The sequence below is a fragment of the Periplaneta americana genome, chromosome 16, assembly GCF_040183065.1.
Source record: "Periplaneta americana isolate PAMFEO1 chromosome 16, P.americana_PAMFEO1_priV1, whole genome shotgun sequence".
Lineage (NCBI taxonomy): Eukaryota > Metazoa > Arthropoda > Insecta > Blattodea > Blattidae > Periplaneta > Periplaneta americana.
The window spans coordinates 22,721,995-22,738,990 of NC_091132.1; the positions used below are offsets into that span (position 1 = coordinate 22,721,995).

The 16,996-nt window shown below is 33.5% G+C and overlaps 1 protein-coding gene across 1 annotated transcript in view; it reads right to left on the reverse strand.

The window, feature by feature from the left end:
- The window catches only part of LOC138691645 (cuticle protein 19-like), a 36,219-nt gene extending 19,484 nt beyond the window's left edge, over window positions 1–16,735 (reverse strand). The window contains exons 1-2 of the mRNA XM_069813831.1: window positions 16,694–16,735; window positions 14,704–14,757 (exon numbers count right to left, since the gene is read on the reverse strand). Of these exons, the coding sequence (XP_069669932.1) occupies window positions 14,704–14,757; window positions 16,694–16,708 (69 nt within the window). The 5' untranslated portion in view covers window positions 16,709–16,735. The remainder of the gene's footprint in view (window positions 1–14,703; window positions 14,758–16,693) is intronic.
- Window positions 16,736–16,996: the final 261 nt, after the last annotated feature.

Sequence of the window (16,996 nt, forward strand, 5' to 3'; positions counted from 1 at the left end):
TTCATGAACTCAGATCTTGTCCTGTCGTGCAAGTTTCTGTAAGCATTTAATTTGAAAGGGAAGTTAAGGTCTTCAGATGTCCTACTTTGATGAGAGGCGAAGGTCGCTAACTGGCATACCTCGGGCTTCGATGTCTAGTCTATTTCGAAAGAGATACCTCGCGGCGCGTTCTGTAATGTGATACTCAAAACTACAGTAAGTTACATCCTTTTCATTTCCAAGTTCGGTCGCAGTGAGACGGCAGATAGTTTCTTATGACGAGGAAAACCTTTAGTTTCTCGGAAAAACATGTGAGATAAGCGAAGAAAGCGCATTACGCTGAACATGTAATCATAAACAGGAAGTAACATGAAGGATTACAAACAATGTCAGCGTCTCTGACTCTCTGCAGTTTAAAGGGAACGTTAAATCATTACTAGACTTCGTTGAATTGCCACACTCAGCGTGCAATCAGGTTGCCGATGTAGGCCTACGGTAGTATAGAGCAGGCGAACGACCGCCCGGTCTCGTAGTATAAGCAGTTCATGTTAAGAGATGTGACCGGTCCAAATAGATAGAGCAGCTACAGCTGCCTATGTATACCTATGTAAGAACTCGTTTTTTGCATTACTGTGGTCGGAATAGTCAAAGCTTAACATTTGTTCAGTGCAGGCAAGAATTCAATCAAACATACTACAATGAGAGTGTTGCTCTTCCAAATAATTGCCCCTGGAATACCCTTATCCCCGCAGCCAGTCTTGACCCGTTGAAAAAGTGATTGGATGCTGTTAATTATTATTCAGAATATTACGGCAAAATAATGGAGGTAATTGATGCATTGGATAGCACAGACAGTTCCGCTGTTGCAGCTGTAAAATCATTGCCTTCTGAACAGCTATTGGAAGATATTCTGTTCATTGATTCTAATTTTAAAATCGTGTCCAAAAGCATCATCCTGTTAGAATCGTCTAAACTACAACTCTCAAAAGCCCTTAATATAGTGTATAAAGTATCACAAACCGTTATCCAAAATATCACTAATTTCAGAAAAATTGAAATGTAAGTTGAGAAACATTATTGCTAAAAATTCTGCCTATTTACAACTTCGTACTATAAATGATGTACTATCACGTCACGACAAGACGTGTGAAGTTGGTGTGCTAAAAAGTAGTGACTTCCCGTTCTTCAAATATGCACCTGTTACATCGTGTGATGTTGAATGTACATTTTCCCAAAATAAAAACTGTTTAAGTGACCATCGGAGGAGGTTACTTTGCAGTCGCTCAACTCTTCACTGCAATGCACATATTCAAGGATGATGTGAGTATATTACATTAAATTTTAAGAGTTAATATATCTCACTACAAAATAATTGTGTATTTACATGTTTAGACATTTGCTACTTCAATGATCATTCATTATATTTCTTGAATGCAGGATACAGGTTTTATTGTAACCGCAGTATACTGCTCGGTGTTTACATCAGAGGCATACCCGATCCGTTGCACGTCCCCTTCTCATACAGTCTATACCGCGTGCGTAGTAAACCTTACGATTCTCGTGACAATTTCACGAAGTCTAATCATTACCATCACAAGCACCTTACTCTCTGTGAATGGGTCCTGAAGTTTAAAAATATACAGACGTAGAGAAATTCAATGACAATAGTCTTAGGCCCAATTGTATAAAACTCCCTGACTAAAGATCAACTTTGATCGAAGATCGGAAAGTGATCCGAGTTCAGACACTTCTTCTATTATATAAAACTTTTCTGCGATCAAATTACCTTGGTTCAAATGCAATCTAAGTTCACGTGAAAAGGATTTGACAACATCGCATAAACAGGTTAAGTATGTGATGCGCGGGCGAAGTTGTACAGGTTTGTTCAGTGTCGCCAATTTAGCGACTTTAACCCTTTTTCAACGACAATTTCTTTTAACTATTATATGGCTTAAATAGGGGTTTAGCGACCTTTTTAGCACCCCATAGTGACAAAATTTAATCTTTCTTTGTTGATAATGAGAAATCTAGCTACTTTTCAATTACTTTTGGCGACTTTCCGTACACTCTGTTGGAGACACTGGTTTGTTTTGTGCATTGTAAATAATGGCGGACAATAAGAAGAAGGTTGACCGTTCTCCAAATTGTTATCATGTTATGGTGTTTGATACTGCTAAACATAATAAAGCTTTATTAAACGACAATTTTCGTTTAGTAATACAGTTAATTGAAAATTTATAAATGTACCTATCACATCCATTAATAAATAATTAATGGTTGTTATAAACATAATATAATTATAGGTTATGTTATCTGATACTGCTGAACACGATAAAGCCTTATAAAATATAAGAATGTTTGTGTATTAAGGCAAGAAATTGAAAAAATACATATAAATATATCTACCATAACTATTAATATTAATAATAATGGCTATTCTTTTTGCACAATCTGCCACTCGTATATTTCAAACAGAAAAGAAATAACTGAAGTTGGATCATCTAACTTAATCGGAGAAATTTCTTCAGTCAAAGTTGACTTTAGTTTAAGACAAATTAATCTCAGATTAGACTTTATACAACACAAAATTCCAAGTTCAGCTAGAACGAGGCTCAATTTAACCTCTGATCTAAGAATAAATGGTTTATATAATCGGCCCTTACTGTCTCTGAATGATTTCTGTAGTTAGAAGTAAACAAATGTAAAGAAACACAATTACAATCATTTAAATGGACCTAATGAAACTCAATTATTATCATCTTACTGTCTCTAAAGAACCTCTGGTTGTTTAAAAGTAAAACAGTTACAAACTTCTTATTGTCTCTGAATGACTTGTGTAGTTTAAAAGTAAATAAAACTAAAAAAACTAAATTACACTCAACTCACTGCCTTTGAATGATCTCTTTAGTTTAAAAATAAGGAAGAAACACAATTTTATTGTTGTTTATTATTGTTAGTAAAATAACATGTACAAAAATACAATCTTAGTTCTTCCCTGAAGGAGTAAAATCTCGTGCTCAGGGAGATATCTAAACACAAAGATAAACACAAACAAAGATAATTATTTGACACAAACTGGGTCAAGAAAAAAAATACAGGAATAAATTAACTTTAAAAAATGTTTAACAATTTAAATCATACAAATACATATACATATTAAATCTATATATATATATATATATATATATATATATTCTTTAAAAAGTAAATTCCTAACGCTATTTTTTAAATTTCTGATACTGAAATTTTCCAAATTTGGGTATTTATCAATTATTTTATTGTATAACCTTGGACCAAAGTAGGTACCATGGCTCAGAGCTGTGCTTGTGAAACACTTTCGTTCCTCTAGTCGTATAAAATCGGATCTTATAGTTCCATATTTATGATGATACAATTTGAATATATTACGATTTTTATGTATGAAGATTAATAAGACACTATAATAAATCTGTTTAATTTTCAAAACATTAAAATCAGTGAACAAAAGCTCGGATGAGTAATCAATTGGTTTATTAAGGCATATTTTAATTATTCTTTTCTGAATAAGTATTATTGGAATGAGTGAGATTAGAAATACATGCATGTCCCCACCCTAAAATTCCATACTGGAGAATAGATTGAAATAATGCTAAATAAATGAGACGTAAAATATTAATTGGTAAATATGACCGAAGTATAACAAAGATATAAATTGTTTTACGTAATCTATTGCATAAATATGTAATATGTTTATCCCATCGTAGGTGTTGGTCGATTGTAATGCCTAAATACTTAACTTCTGAGGATTCGAAGTACAATCATTTAATTATCTCTGATGGATCTATTTAGATCAAAAGTAAAGAAACTCAATTACAATCATCTTACTGTCTCTAAAGAACCTCTGGTAGTTTAAAAGTAAAACAATGACAAACCTCTTAAGGCTGGTTCACAATAAACCGGGAACGAGAACCAGAATGAAAACGAGAAGCAGAGGACGTGAATATGACAATTTTTTATTCACAATAAACCGAGAATGTAGACGACTATACATATCGATATGCATATCAATAACGATATGTAAAGTCGGTATTATGCATTCTGTTGTTATTTGTGTATAATTGACCAATGGCGTTCTCTCATGAGTACAAGGCAGCCAACATAAACACAGGTTAACCAACTTCGGAATTTCAACTGAAACATTTCATTAGGTACGGTACTATAAATATGCCCATGCATCTTTATTATCACAACCTATTTTAAGTCTACCATAATGTAAAATAATTAGAGAAGAAACATTTGTAATAGAACAAAAATGAACACAACAGTAGTTATTGAATTGAAGCATGAATACGTAGTGTGTAATACAACCAATACAGTAATAAAATATGATTCACTTACGATCGGTGTTCAAAGATGCAGCTATTGAAAGCCACGTATTCTCCTTCATTTTTTCATCTTTATACGAGGCGCGCCGCTTATCGTAAACGTGAGTATTTTCCTCAACACTCAATATTAGAATCTCATCAAATAAAACTTGCTCCATGATGCACAGCACAGAACAAAATAATGCATAGGTTATGTCACGGTCTTCTTGCTACAAAATATATGACGACAAAATAGCTTTTAGATGGCAATAGAATGAATCTAGTAGGCTGTGATCGGAAACGTGAACGCCAAAGTTGAAACTTGGCCAACTCTCCGTTCCCGATCCTGGGCTCCGGCAAGCTTTTCGTTAATTGTGAATGCTCACATTTAAATGTACACATTTTAACAATTTTACCGTTTTCGTTTTCGTTCCGATTCTCGTTTCCGGTTTATTGTGAACCAGCCTTTACTGCCTTTGAATGGCTTGTGTAGTTTAAAAGTGAATAAAAGTAAGAAAACCAAGCACAGGAATGGCAACGGCAGCTATCAGCGTAAGAAACAATGCCATAATGATCTGTTGACGAGAAATATATGATAGTACAAGTAAAATTCTACACAATAAACATTAATTCACACATAGCTCCGGTTATCGATAAACATCGAAACTTAAACAACAAGAGAAAAATTTCTCCCTCGTCTCTGCTTCTCCTTGCCGGCTTGTTATACAGACATCTCACTAACGAGATCGCTTTGACTCCAAGACAAGTTTTTGTTGTGGAAGTGCAATTACATCCAGGCTGCTAACCATGCGATGAGAGTTCGCCATTACCGCATTATTACTAATTAACTGGTTATTGCATAAACGAGATCCATTTATGTCAGTTTATACGCTATAAAAACATTAAATGATCATTCTTGCTGGTTTTTATATTTAATTTGTTTGTAAACATGTTCGAATCTACGCGATCTTCGTATTTTAATTATGTAATTAGTTATGTTAGTTCTATTTAATAGCCTATATTTTATTTGTGTACAATTTTATAAGGACATGTTATTACATCACTTCAGAATTTTTGTGTAGGCCTATGACTTTATAGTATAAAAATGAACAGACATAAAATATGACTTTGTAAAATATATTTTTCTACGACACTACCCAAATTTATTTCATCATCATCATCATCATCATCATCATCATCATCATCATCATCATTATCAACAACAACAACAACAACAACTTTCACGGCATAGGACTAATCTCCTGTTCCGGTTCATAACCTTTCCAAAATGTTCGGCCTATTCTCTCCTATATTTACTTATCTCCTTCAATACGGGCGAGAATCGTAGTTCCTCTCTAATTACTTCATTTCTTGTATATGAAGAGTCCATTGCAAGAATGATGGATGTCATTTGGAATACATTTTGCAGGAGAAGCGATTGAAAGTTTGAAATGCTTAGCGCTCAAAGCTTAACTGTGATTTTCCGATCATTACTGGACAATGACTATCAGTGTTAATGCCATGTAACTCTCTATGCACATTCTATGTGTCTTAAGCTATACATTGACAGTCTTGGTTCATTTTCGACAAGAAAGTGACATCCATCATTCTTGTAGTAGACTCTTCATATCTTTTTAATGCTCATAGAAATTTCATTTTAGCGGCCTATGTATTACTTTCTTCTTTTCTCCTTAAGACCAAACACCCGGGTTCGATACCCGGTCAACCTGGTTGAGGTTTTTTCCGGGTTTTTCCCTCAACCCAATATGAGTAAATGCTGGGTAACTTTCGTTGCTGGACCCCGGACTCATTTGACCGGCATTATCACCTTCATCTCATTCAGACGCTAAATAACCTAAGCTGTTGATAAAGCGACTTTAGGCCTACTATACTCAAATTATGAATAACTGATTTCGTTGTACAGTAAATTTTTCGAACAGCAAATTTAGAATAAAATAACATTTAACAAGATACGATGTCTGTAGGAAAAAATAAAATTAAGAATTAAAAAGGAAATAATTTTCTTTTACAGTTCCATCACCTTGCCTACAACTGTGCTCAACAATTTTTTAAAACAGCGCTCAGACTATTAAAATCGTTTCCAAGAGCGTCACAAAGACTTGGACATAGGCCTATTGAATGTTGGCTGAGCGCACCTGTGTCTACAATAGAGTTTAACAAAAAGTGTTCCATAGTAAAGGGAATGGAATTTTCGGGAGAGGGGTAATATGACCCAGCACTGCGAGCGACCTATCACGATCTATTGCAATAACCCTCAATCTAGGTTCATTCCCACACCGGCTGACTACGCTAAGGTTCGCTGCGTACCCAGGTTTAGAGCTGGCAAACAACCTCGTTCCTAGGCCAGCCCCCTCCTTGCGTCTCTATCAGGGAATGCTATGGAATGATGATGAAATGGAAAGATGTTGACGGGATGGTGTGGATTTCTAATATGGAGAAACGGGAGAACCAGCGAAAATAAATTTTACTAGTGGCTTGTGCAGCAAATACTGCTGCAAACTAAGTTCGTTAGACGTTCAAATAAAAATTTTTCAGATTTATTTTCAATGAAGAATACTTGTCTTTTTGATAGCTATTTGCTTCCATAATAATGAAACATACTCCCTCTCAATGGATTTTTTAGGCCAAATACTTTTTCTTGAACCTATCCAACTTCAGTTTTTGAGTTTCAACGCGAAAACGCAAGTATCAATGTCAGGACGATAGCAGTAGCTATTTCAGGTCATTGTGGATTGTAGGCAAAAGTTAAAAAAAAATGTCAGGTTTGCTAAGCTTTCGAACAATAGCATTTTCGTATAGCTGCTGCATGTAGAACTGGAAATGTAGAGCGTAAAAGCATTTTATCCTACTAAGAGATCTTGCTGAAAGTATCTGGGGACTACAAAATTTTCTAGGCCTCTTATTTTATTAGTAAGTAATACCTTTTGATCTTTCCTTAGGAACTGTAATTTTTGCGCTCTCTCGAGCCAATACTGAAGACAATGACACAGATCAATATCTACACTACACCGCCATTAAGTATATGAAAATGACCCAACCCCACTGGGTTAATAAGTATAAAAATATTTGATTTTTAATAACAATATTATTATCTTACTTAAGTTTTGTAGTTATATATAGCAGCCACTCAGTAAATTATAGAAATGAAGATCTAAATTAAGATATTCTCTACATTTACTTACATAACCACAAAACGTTTCACTTTCATGTCATCAATATAGCATCAATATTATGTACAATTAATGAAAAAATAGATGCATCATGATATTAACTATAATAATATTTAATTTCTAAGGGTAATAATGTCATCAAACCACCTCAAGTTTCGTAGATTTGAATATCCAATACACAGCTGTACTCAGAAAATTATACACTGCAGAATCAGTTTTTAATAACAAATTGAATTGAGCTCTAAATATGTCGGCAATCCTGCAGGTCATGGCCTTCGTGTAATAGCCTATTGTTTATTGTAGTGTGTGTTTTGTTCTGAAATTCAATCAAGTCGGCCGTGATTGAATAAAATTAGTTCTCAAAACTGACAACAGATGGATTTTGGAAAATAGGAAAATTATGTAGGAAAATTGACATTTCGCTGAAAACTACTACTTTTCCGAAAAACTTTGGATGCGAGGCATGAAAATGAGGGGTCACTCATTAAAATCCGTTCAGCCGTTTTCCCGTAATTTCCATTACCAGTTCAAATTATATATATATATATATATATATATATATATATATATAATTTATTTACATTGTAATAAAATAATTTAAGCCTACTTTAGCCTTGTAACAGAAACGATAATATGTTTCATATGTTATACATAATAACAAATAATTGGTTTTGTGATATAGTGTCAGATAAAAAAGGATAATTTATTTTATTTTATTGACGACACTTGAACAAAGGAATAGGATGACATGATTTAAATATTACTAATGGATTCGATTTGTTTAATATTTCGTAATAGTGAGAATGCATTAGGCCTATAGGTCTGTAAGTTCTCAATTACTTTAATATAAAAAAACTATTTACTTTCAAAACCGATAGAATACATAACGGCAAAATACATATGGTTTCTTGTCTTAAACTGAAAAGTGGTTTACTTATTACATAGTTCCTCTTAAAATAAATTAAGTACATGCTTCTTCCGTGTTTATTATAATTATTAGAGACTGATTAAAAGGGTTGAACAAGTGAACGGACGCCACTGCCATCAACCGATTCCTTCCCCCCACCTCCTGCTGCATAGTTGATGTCTAAAGGTCGTATTCATAGACGAGACTTTGGACCTAAGTTGACTTTGGAAAGTACAAAGTCACCATTTTCCTATTCACAGTCGACACTTTGAGGAAAGTAAACTTCAATCGTGATTTTACTTCGAAGTCGCGGAAAATCTAGACTTTGACTTTGACTTTCGTTCGTGGACAAAAGGAAAATTATTGATATTTGGGAAATTGTTGAATTTGCCGAGAATATTGAAAATATCTAGGAGATTATTAAAGCTGCTAATGTTCCTTAGCATATTATTATAGATTATAAATTCAAATCAAGGTACAGATTTGATAGACAGTACCGGTATTAAATATCCTCGTCATGTTTCAACTTTCATTCATGAATAATAGAAGAGATTATCTGTTCCACCAATAAATAATACAACTTATTTCATCCCGATTTTACGCTATAGGTAAGGATTAATAGCTTAATATTGATTCTTACTATTTAGTTCTATAGAGGATAGGTTATACAGTTGGAAATGCAGTTAATTTATAATCCTTACGGTCATCATAATAATGTTTTCCGCATATTGATTTCAGATAATTTTTTGAATAGTTTCTGCAGACATGCAGGGAACAACTCTGCCAACTGTCAGTAGGATAACATTTCTCTTTCATAGTCTGTCATTGGTGGAATCTTAGGTTCCATATCTTCACAACAAAATTATTTTACAATGAAATAATTTCAGGGCTTAATGTGAAACTAACGCAACTACAATAGATGTTTTATTCACAACAAAATTCTTAACAGGCAATACTATTTCAGATAAACTATATCATGTTTTTTAGTTATGAATTGTGTTATATACAAGACTGTTCGAACTGAGTTACGATTTTTTGTGGCCAGGTAGAAGAACAAATTATTATCGATTGGTGTAAAGACTTAAACATGTTAATTTTTGTACTTACGTTAGTTTCACAATAATCCTCGAATAATATTATTCTTATGTAAAGCTACAAGAACGGTTAACAATTGCTTAACATTTACCGATGTTCAATTGTTTCATTGATTGGTGTCTCAAAAGATGGCTTTGATTGTGGCAATGCCTACTCTATTTCAACTATCTATTAATTTAATTCGTATAGAAGGCAGTGATTGCGATTGCCAACATTAGAACAAGATCGTCAAATCTCGACTTACCAAAGTCCAAGTCAAAGTCTCAGAAGTATTGTCTATGAATAGGACTTTTAACAAAGTTAAACTTTACTACGAAAGTCGACTTTGGGAAGTCTTCATTCAAAGTCTCGTTTATGAATACGGCCCTTAGGATAGAACTGAGCAGCGAGCAAATTGTGCCTGCACCATAGTGCACTGAGATGACGACTCCTGGTCTAGGCCCTTCACGGGCTGTAGCGCCACGGATTATTAATGTTTCCGGACCTGATTTCCTTACATCATATTGGTACTTTTGACCTGTCCCGTCATTCCTGAAACTTGATAACATGGTTACGAAAACAACCTCTTTAGTAGAAGAAATAGATAATCTATCGTGATTATGTATTATCTTTATTTTTAAAGTGGTTTATCTTACGATGCTTTATCTACAGTCTGAGGGAAATGAAGGTGATAAAGCCAGCGAAATGAGTCCAGGGTCCAGCGCCGAAAAGTACTCAGAATTTGAGCAAAAACCCCGAAAAAAACCTCAACCAAGTAACTTGTCCCAATCAGGATTTGAACCCTGGCCGTCTCGTTCCACGGTCAGACATGCTAACCGTTACTCCACAGCGGTGGACTATGAAAGTGTACACTCGACCTACAAGGAAATAACAATGTTAACGTTTTGGTATGAAAGGGTTTTCTGTAACTATGACGTTACTCGTGGTACCATGCAAACAGAAGTGTAGATGAACTGTTCCTCGTGGTTTTCCAGGCAGAGCATCTCGCTTCATTATCTGTTGATAGCTACAGTATTAGGTTGCGTCCATTTTCGACTTTCCCCTTCAATATTCCCTAATGTTCGTCCATATGGAACGCTGCAAATCAGAGTGAGACAAGTGGCCAACAGGCTAGGAGCTCACACAGACTTCTTCTTTTATCCCCAATTTCCCTCACGGATTTTCGCGTACATTTTAAATGTTCCTCTTTCATTTTCCACATTCATTCATTGTCAATGTCAGGTTCGGTCCGTGTCGCTCCATTATTATTAGTCCACATCTGTGTAGTAACGGTTAGCACATCTGGCCGCGAAACCAGGTGGCCCGGGTTCGATTCCCGATAGGGACAAGTTACCTGGTTGAGGTTTTTTCCGGGGTTTTCCCTCAACCCTATACGAGCAAATGTTGGGTAACTTTCGGTGCTGGACCCCGGACTCATTTCACCGGCATTATCATCTTCATCTCATTCAGACGCTAAATAATCTAAGATGTTGATAAAGCGTCGCAAAATAACCTACTGAAATAAAAAATCTAATTATTTGATAATGTGTATTCATTCAGCATGCGGTTGTATTTACAGAAGTGGACAAATTATTAACAAAATTGACGATTTTTATGATAATTCTGTTTACAATATTTGACTTTTGAATTTAGACTATAGTTGACAATTTTGCATATTTATATCATTACAATAGATAGAAATATGCAAAAATGTCAACTGTAGTTTAAATTGAAGAATCATATTTTGTAAAAATATGTAATAAAAATCTTCAATTTTGCTAATAATTTCGAAATACGCAATAAATGTCAACTGTAGTCTAAACTGAAGAATCATATTTTGTAAAAATATGTAATAAAAATCTTCAATTTTGCTAATAATTTCGAAATACACAAAAATGCCAACTTTAATCTAAACTGAAGAATCATATTTTGTAAAACTATGTAATAAAATGTTCAATTTTGCTAATAATTTGTCCATGTCTGTATTTAATCCTTAAATCTGCTCTTATCTGACCTAAAAATTACATTCAAATAATAAAGATACTCTACAGAATACAAGAAATTTCATAATTGTCTTGTAACTTTCTGAGTTACATAATCTCAACGCTATTTACACGGATGTTACATAAAGAAGCTGTAATTGAATTTACGAGAAAAATATTCTGAATATCGATCCAGTTAAACGTAAATAGTTGCCATCAAAAACTGCTAGCACGAAACGAATTAAAGCAATTAGTACAACAGGATTTTAAAATACTGTAAACCTGTCTAAACGAGAGAGAGAGAGAGAGAGAGAGAGCTAAAGTACTTAGTATCACTAAAGTAACGTGCTGGAATCCATTGCAGCATTATGTCATCTCCATGGTTTCATTGCGTTCCATACAAATGAACTCAAGAATTTTAATTCTAGTCGTACCAGACTTATAGATAGTTAAGAAATTGCAAATAGAAACATTGTATGTACCCACGTTACAGTCTAGTTGTGTTCGCACCACTAAAATATAACTTAGGAAGTATTTTTCTCTACGCTATTGCTATCCTAGTAAACTAGTCCAGGATATGACTGACAGGAAAAATATGAAATTTCATATTATAGCAATATAGGAACAAGGATTTTTCACGATTCACGATATGTAGAATGCAATTAACACCACATATTTTCATATTTGCTAATGGTTTGGTAAACTATTCGGATTCTAGAAAAATCTTCATATTATTTTCATATTTTGCACGATTCTTCCCCTACGTTATTATTTCTTAATTGCTTACTTATGGCTTTTAGAGAACCCGGAGGTTCACTGCCGCCCTCACATAAGCCCGCCATCGATCCCTATCCTGAACAAGATTAATCCAGTCTCTACCATCATATTCCATCTCCCTCAAATCCATTTTAATATTTATACAGAGTAAGTAATGTCATTAATTTCAGGTAATTATTCTTTGAGATATTTCAAACAAAAAAGTTAAATACAATTTTGCTCGTTTCTGCTTCCTTTTCGAGATAAAAATTGTAATATATTAAACATTTCATAGCGTGTTTAGAGAAAGCCATTGATTTAATCCCCAATATGCTCAGTCAATATAAGAGAGCAGTGTATTATGATAATGAATGACTGAAAGAATTTTAGCTTTGTCATTCAGCTAAATGTGCAGAAATTTGATCCGAACTAATGTAACGTTTTGTTCTGCAATGGTGGTACGCTGAGGTCTAATACGAATAATACATACTTGTAGAATAATTTTACATATTAATGAAAAATAAATAGCAACAGTAATGAAATTACAACGTTATTTTGTGTCTTCCGAAACGGATCATATTATAAGGTCAAAGTCTACAAACAAACAAAGTGAGGTAAATAATATGTTCAGCCTTGATTCAAATTCAAAAGGCTTCAAGTTACAGTCTTTCGGTCTTACTAATAAAAACTCTTATATACGGTAGATGTTTAACGACATACTTATACATAGCTCGTAATGAAGTAATGAGAAACTATGACGTAGCTGTGTAACAGTTGTACTGTTATACATGACGTATGTAGTGATTATTAGTAAAGAATTTACACACGACTTATAAACGAGTTATTCATGGTTTATTGGTAACGTTTTCTGTCCCAACTGTTCATAAATCTAGTATAAAAACTATAAACTGTTTATTAGTAAGACCGTCTGACAGTTACAAACTTATGCAAGTCTAGTTTTCCAGGTAAAGCTGCCTGTGAAGAGACTTGAATAATTTCAAGGGTACGTTAACAGAAAACCACAATTCCAAGTCACATAAAGTTTGTGTGCACTCGATGTGGGTCTCTGGGGTCTTGTCAGCCCACTTGAGTTGTGTGGATATAAAGGGAAAAATTGAGACGGTGTAGCTCAGTTGGTACGTTCAACCAGAGATCCCGGGATCGATACCCGGCCCTGGAACAATTTTTGGCTTGACATTATTAAAGTGATTATGTTCAGCCAACTGTTCTAAGAGAGGCTGGAACCTCAGAAGTGACACCAATAAGGCATCACTCATGAGGCAATTAAGTCAGGAGATAATGGGGTAGTGTGGCCAGTTCTTTTCCCCCCTCCATTTCATACATCGCTGACCAATAACATATTACACTAAACAGATTTCAGATGTAGGCCTATATAAACAATAATTGTTCTTCCTCTAACAGATATCGTTAAACTATCACTGACTACATTTAAACTATCACTGACTACATTGTTACTTCTTTCTTTAGACATCATCCTGATAGTGCTGTATTTTCAAAATTGTCTCATAATAATGTCTTTCTATTATCTAATATTATTTGAAATATATTAACATTCTATGTATTTTAGCTTAATTCTGCTACACAGTTTATTTCAGTGTTTAATTAATAGTTCATAGTATTTTGTTGTTTAATTCGTAAATAACTCTTGAATACATGTAACTCTCATCTAAATCAAATTGTTGAATTCTTTGTAAGTTCATGCATATGTATATATACTTTTTGCTGGTTGAGTGGAAGAGAAGGCCTTACGGCCTTAACTCTGCCAGCTAAAATAAATCATTATTATTATTATTATTATTATTATTATTATTATTATTATTATTATTATTATTGTTATATCGTCAAGTGAGATGTACTGACTGATAATAGATGTACATATCAGTCAGAACCTCAATCAGAGGTTAAAATGATGATATTGAAAGATATTTGCTAATGCGATCTTCAATTTTTATTTAAATGTACATAAACAAAGAGTAACAATGTTCAGATAAATATAAATTAACGAAATAAAAGTCGAATAAAAAGAATTTTAATAAATACATGAAAGAGCCTCTCGATTTACAACATTGTCAAAGACTACAACGCATTAAAATGTCCAATCATTTCACCATTAGAAAGATCCAAAGTGGTAATTCTGCGCAGATCCGTGTGAATATGTTGGAACATGACTGGCATGTCCGGATTTCTGGACGTGAGCGTTGAATCCGTTGTGTTTGTCGGCGGTGTAGTGGACAGTGCGGGTGGTGCCGTCAGGCTCAACCAGCTTGTAGTATCCCTCAACTTTGTCGCCGTCACGTTTCTCAGCCTGCTCCTTGATGTCGTGGGTGTGTGAGTCCTTCACTCCGTACTTGAACTCATATTTGGGATGGGCCTTAAAAAGAGAAACATATTTTAATTCGCAGTTTGGGAAGGAATGTAAACAAATGATTATTTTATATTTTAACACTTACATGATGTTCCAGTTCAGCAACAGCGAGGGCCACTACGGCGAAAATCACAATAATCTGAAACATTAAAAATATTTTCAAAAATAATTATGTTGTACAAAACAGGCCTATTACGTTAATTTATTTATTTTTTAGCTAATAATTGTAACATAAAATATAATATAAACAGAAAAACTTTAGCTCGCCTCTGAAAGAGTAGAACTCGTGCTCAGGGGCGAGTTCCTGAATTGAAATTAAGACTAGACTAGATGACTAGATGAATCATGATAAAAATAATTTAAGGGTAAATGTACGTGAACGACCACAAATATTATCAGAAAACGCAGGCTTTAAATGTCTAAAATTTTATAAGAAAATGAACTCACAATTGGACAAAAATTACAAGGTACGACAACAACACTTAGTACAATTTAAATATCTGATAAAAGTATAAAAAAGGTTACTAATAGTATTATTCAAACCAGTTTTATCAAAGTATGAAAAAAAAAGCTGCAGTTACATCATTTGGTAACCATAACATTGTTATGATCTCTCTGACATCTTTAATATTTTTCCTGCATGTAATAAACAACTATTTCTGAAAAGTAGACTACTCTCAGACATGTAGAGTTGTTTATTTTAATACAATTATTTTTTTATTTGTCCTATATAAAATATATCAAAATTTACATAATGTTTTGTGACCTATTTTTTCTATTTTCAAAGAAAAGGGCATTATTGTAGTCTACCTTTTGCATAAATGCCTGTTAAATCAGTGTACAAAATTGCAGAATTCTATCTCTAATGGTTGTGGAGTTATGAAATAGTATATATGTGTGAAAACTTTCAAATTCTGGAAAATTTAATTTAAAGTAAAAAGTGAATTCTAAAAAATATTATTAGTAACCTTTTTTCATACTTTTATCAGACATTTAAGTTCTAATAAGTCTTGTTGTGGTACCTTGTAATTTTTGTCCAATTGTGAATTAATTTCCTTCTAAAATTTTAGAAATTTACAGCCTGCATTTTCTGATAATATTTGTGGTCGTTCACGTACATATACCCTTAAACAACACCAAACTTACAAATATTAGGTGCGAAATAACTAAATTATTGCATCAAAGTTACAGGATCACAAGGCGTAAAACATTCGACTTTGTTGCTTAGTAAAATGTATACCGATATGTGACTTGTATTGTATTGTATTTATTAACATTCCATGGTATTCATACATGCTTCCAGCTAGAATATGTAACAAGTCAAAAAACTTAATACTATTATAAAATCTTAATTTATAGTCACAGTCTAGATGAAATATATACAGACGAGATTTACAATATTGTCTACTAGTACAAGACAAAGTTTTAGTATCAATTTCATGAAGTGTTATTGAATGTCATGTATTCACCTACAGAATAGAAGGCGTGAGAAATTAGGTATTTCTTTAATTTGGCCCTAAATAATTTTATGTTTTGAGTTTCATTTTTATATCGATAGGGAGGCTATTAAAAATTGTTACTGCCATATAACGCACTCCTTTTTGATAGCACGATAGACTTGCCGATGGAATATGAAAGTCATTTTTTTGACGTGTATTTATGCTATGAACTGTTGAATTAGTTACAAAGTTTTCACGATTACATACGAGGAAGATTATTAATGAAAAGATATACTGACAAGCCATGGGCATTATTTGTAGTTTTTTGAAAATAGTCCTACAAGATTCCCTAGATTTGGCACCTACTATTATTCTAATTACTCTTTTTTGTAATAGAAATATATTGTTACTATCTGTGGAATTTCCCCAGAATATTATTTCAGAACTCATTACCGAGTGGAAGTATGCAAAGTATATTGTTTTTAAGGTATTGGTATTTACTATCTTTTGCATAGATCTAATAGCAAAACAAGCTGTTGGACAAACTGGAAAAACTAGCAAACAGAACTGTAGTGCTCACAAATTGTGCTATACTATAAGTTTGACTATGTTTATCAGTTTAAAACACATACTTACTTTCATGTAAGCCATGTCTTCTGCAAACCTGGACTGTGTGCCAATTGTGACTTACTAAATTCGGCATACCTTTATATATGCCAGTCGACAAGGTGTGGTACTTACAAAGCGTGACTACTCGCACACAATGTATCGAGAGTCCAATTTTTTTTTATTCGTATCCTCTTCCTCTTCATTAGCACTTCCTATTTCACCGATTCACAATAATACATTAAACGAACCAAGAAGTGCTTTTCAATTTTAATATTTGCTTCACTTTACGTAGGAATTCATCATTTATTTCATCTACGAACGTCGCGATAA